The sequence below is a fragment of the Perkinsus marinus genome (assembly GCF_000006405.1).
Source record: "Perkinsus marinus ATCC 50983 genomic scaffold scf_1104296943544, whole genome shotgun sequence".
Taxonomy (NCBI): domain Eukaryota; phylum Perkinsozoa; order Perkinsida; family Perkinsidae; genus Perkinsus; species Perkinsus marinus.
Window position 1 is genome coordinate 1 of NW_003211789.1, and position 919 is coordinate 919.

At 44.0% G+C, this 919-nt stretch overlaps 1 protein-coding gene across 1 annotated transcript; it reads left to right on the plus strand.

The window, feature by feature from the left end:
- Nucleotides 1-167: 167 nt before the first annotated feature.
- Nucleotides 168-373, plus strand: Pmar_PMAR015687 (hypothetical protein; the record flags this gene model as incomplete). Its single annotated transcript, XM_002781122.1, has 2 exons — nt 168-263; nt 308-373. Coding segments are annotated over 2 exons (162 nt in total), but the record flags the coding sequence as incomplete, so codon positions are not given.
- Between the last annotated feature and the right edge of the window lie 546 nt (nt 374-919).

A 919-nucleotide genomic window follows, 5' to 3' on the forward strand; every position in this document is an offset into this window, starting at 1 on the left:
TTAGGATAGTATTTTCCTTGCATATGATAGTCCTTAGACCTCGCCACACTTACCAATTCAACGTAAGCTATTTCGCCTTTGTACTGTAAAATGATATTATAAAAATCTCTTATATGGTAACTGAACTCACCTCGGAAAGGTACGAGGTAGCGCGAACGAAATGCTATATGCCAGCGATGAAGTGTGGGTATACGCCGGGGTTAGCGTATAATATCGCTTATACGCACTTCCAGGAGGAGGAATACGAAGAGGCGGCTCAGTTGGTGAGGAGGTGGAGTTTTGAGATGTTGGGAAATTATTGGAATAGATTTCGGATATCATCGAGCGCGGCGTGAAGGAGCACCCGGAGTTGGCGATTGGCATTAACGCTCGAGTGAGAATTTCGCATTATGGAGAGTTTGAGAGAACAATATGCATACGGTTGTCCACATGTGTTGGTGAGAATATTCTTGTTGGTGTTTGTACATTCCTAGCCGAGTTTGTATGTATGAGTATGACTCATACTGTATGAGAGCGATGATACATTACAAGTATCGGCGGTGAGTATGTATCGGATCAGCTGGGCTCAGGTGAATGACGCAAGCCTTGTCGGGGACGCCGGGGAGGCCTTGAGGAGTGTTGGCAATAGTGAGTATCTCTCCAACAGAACTTGAGGCGCCTTAGATCGCCTTAGAATTTTGTTTAGATTGAGTCTGCTATATCTTTTACGGGTATTGGAATATATGTTAGCTTTCCTCAGCTGCTGAGCTCAGAAGAGTTTCCTATACAGTGTTGGAGTAGGAATATATGTAATCGCTTTCCTCAGCTGCTGAGCTCAGAAGAGTTTCCTATACAGTGTTGGAGTAGGAATATATGTAATCGCTTTCCTCAGCTGCTGAGCTCAGAAGAGTTTCCTATAAAGTGTTGGAGTAGGAATATA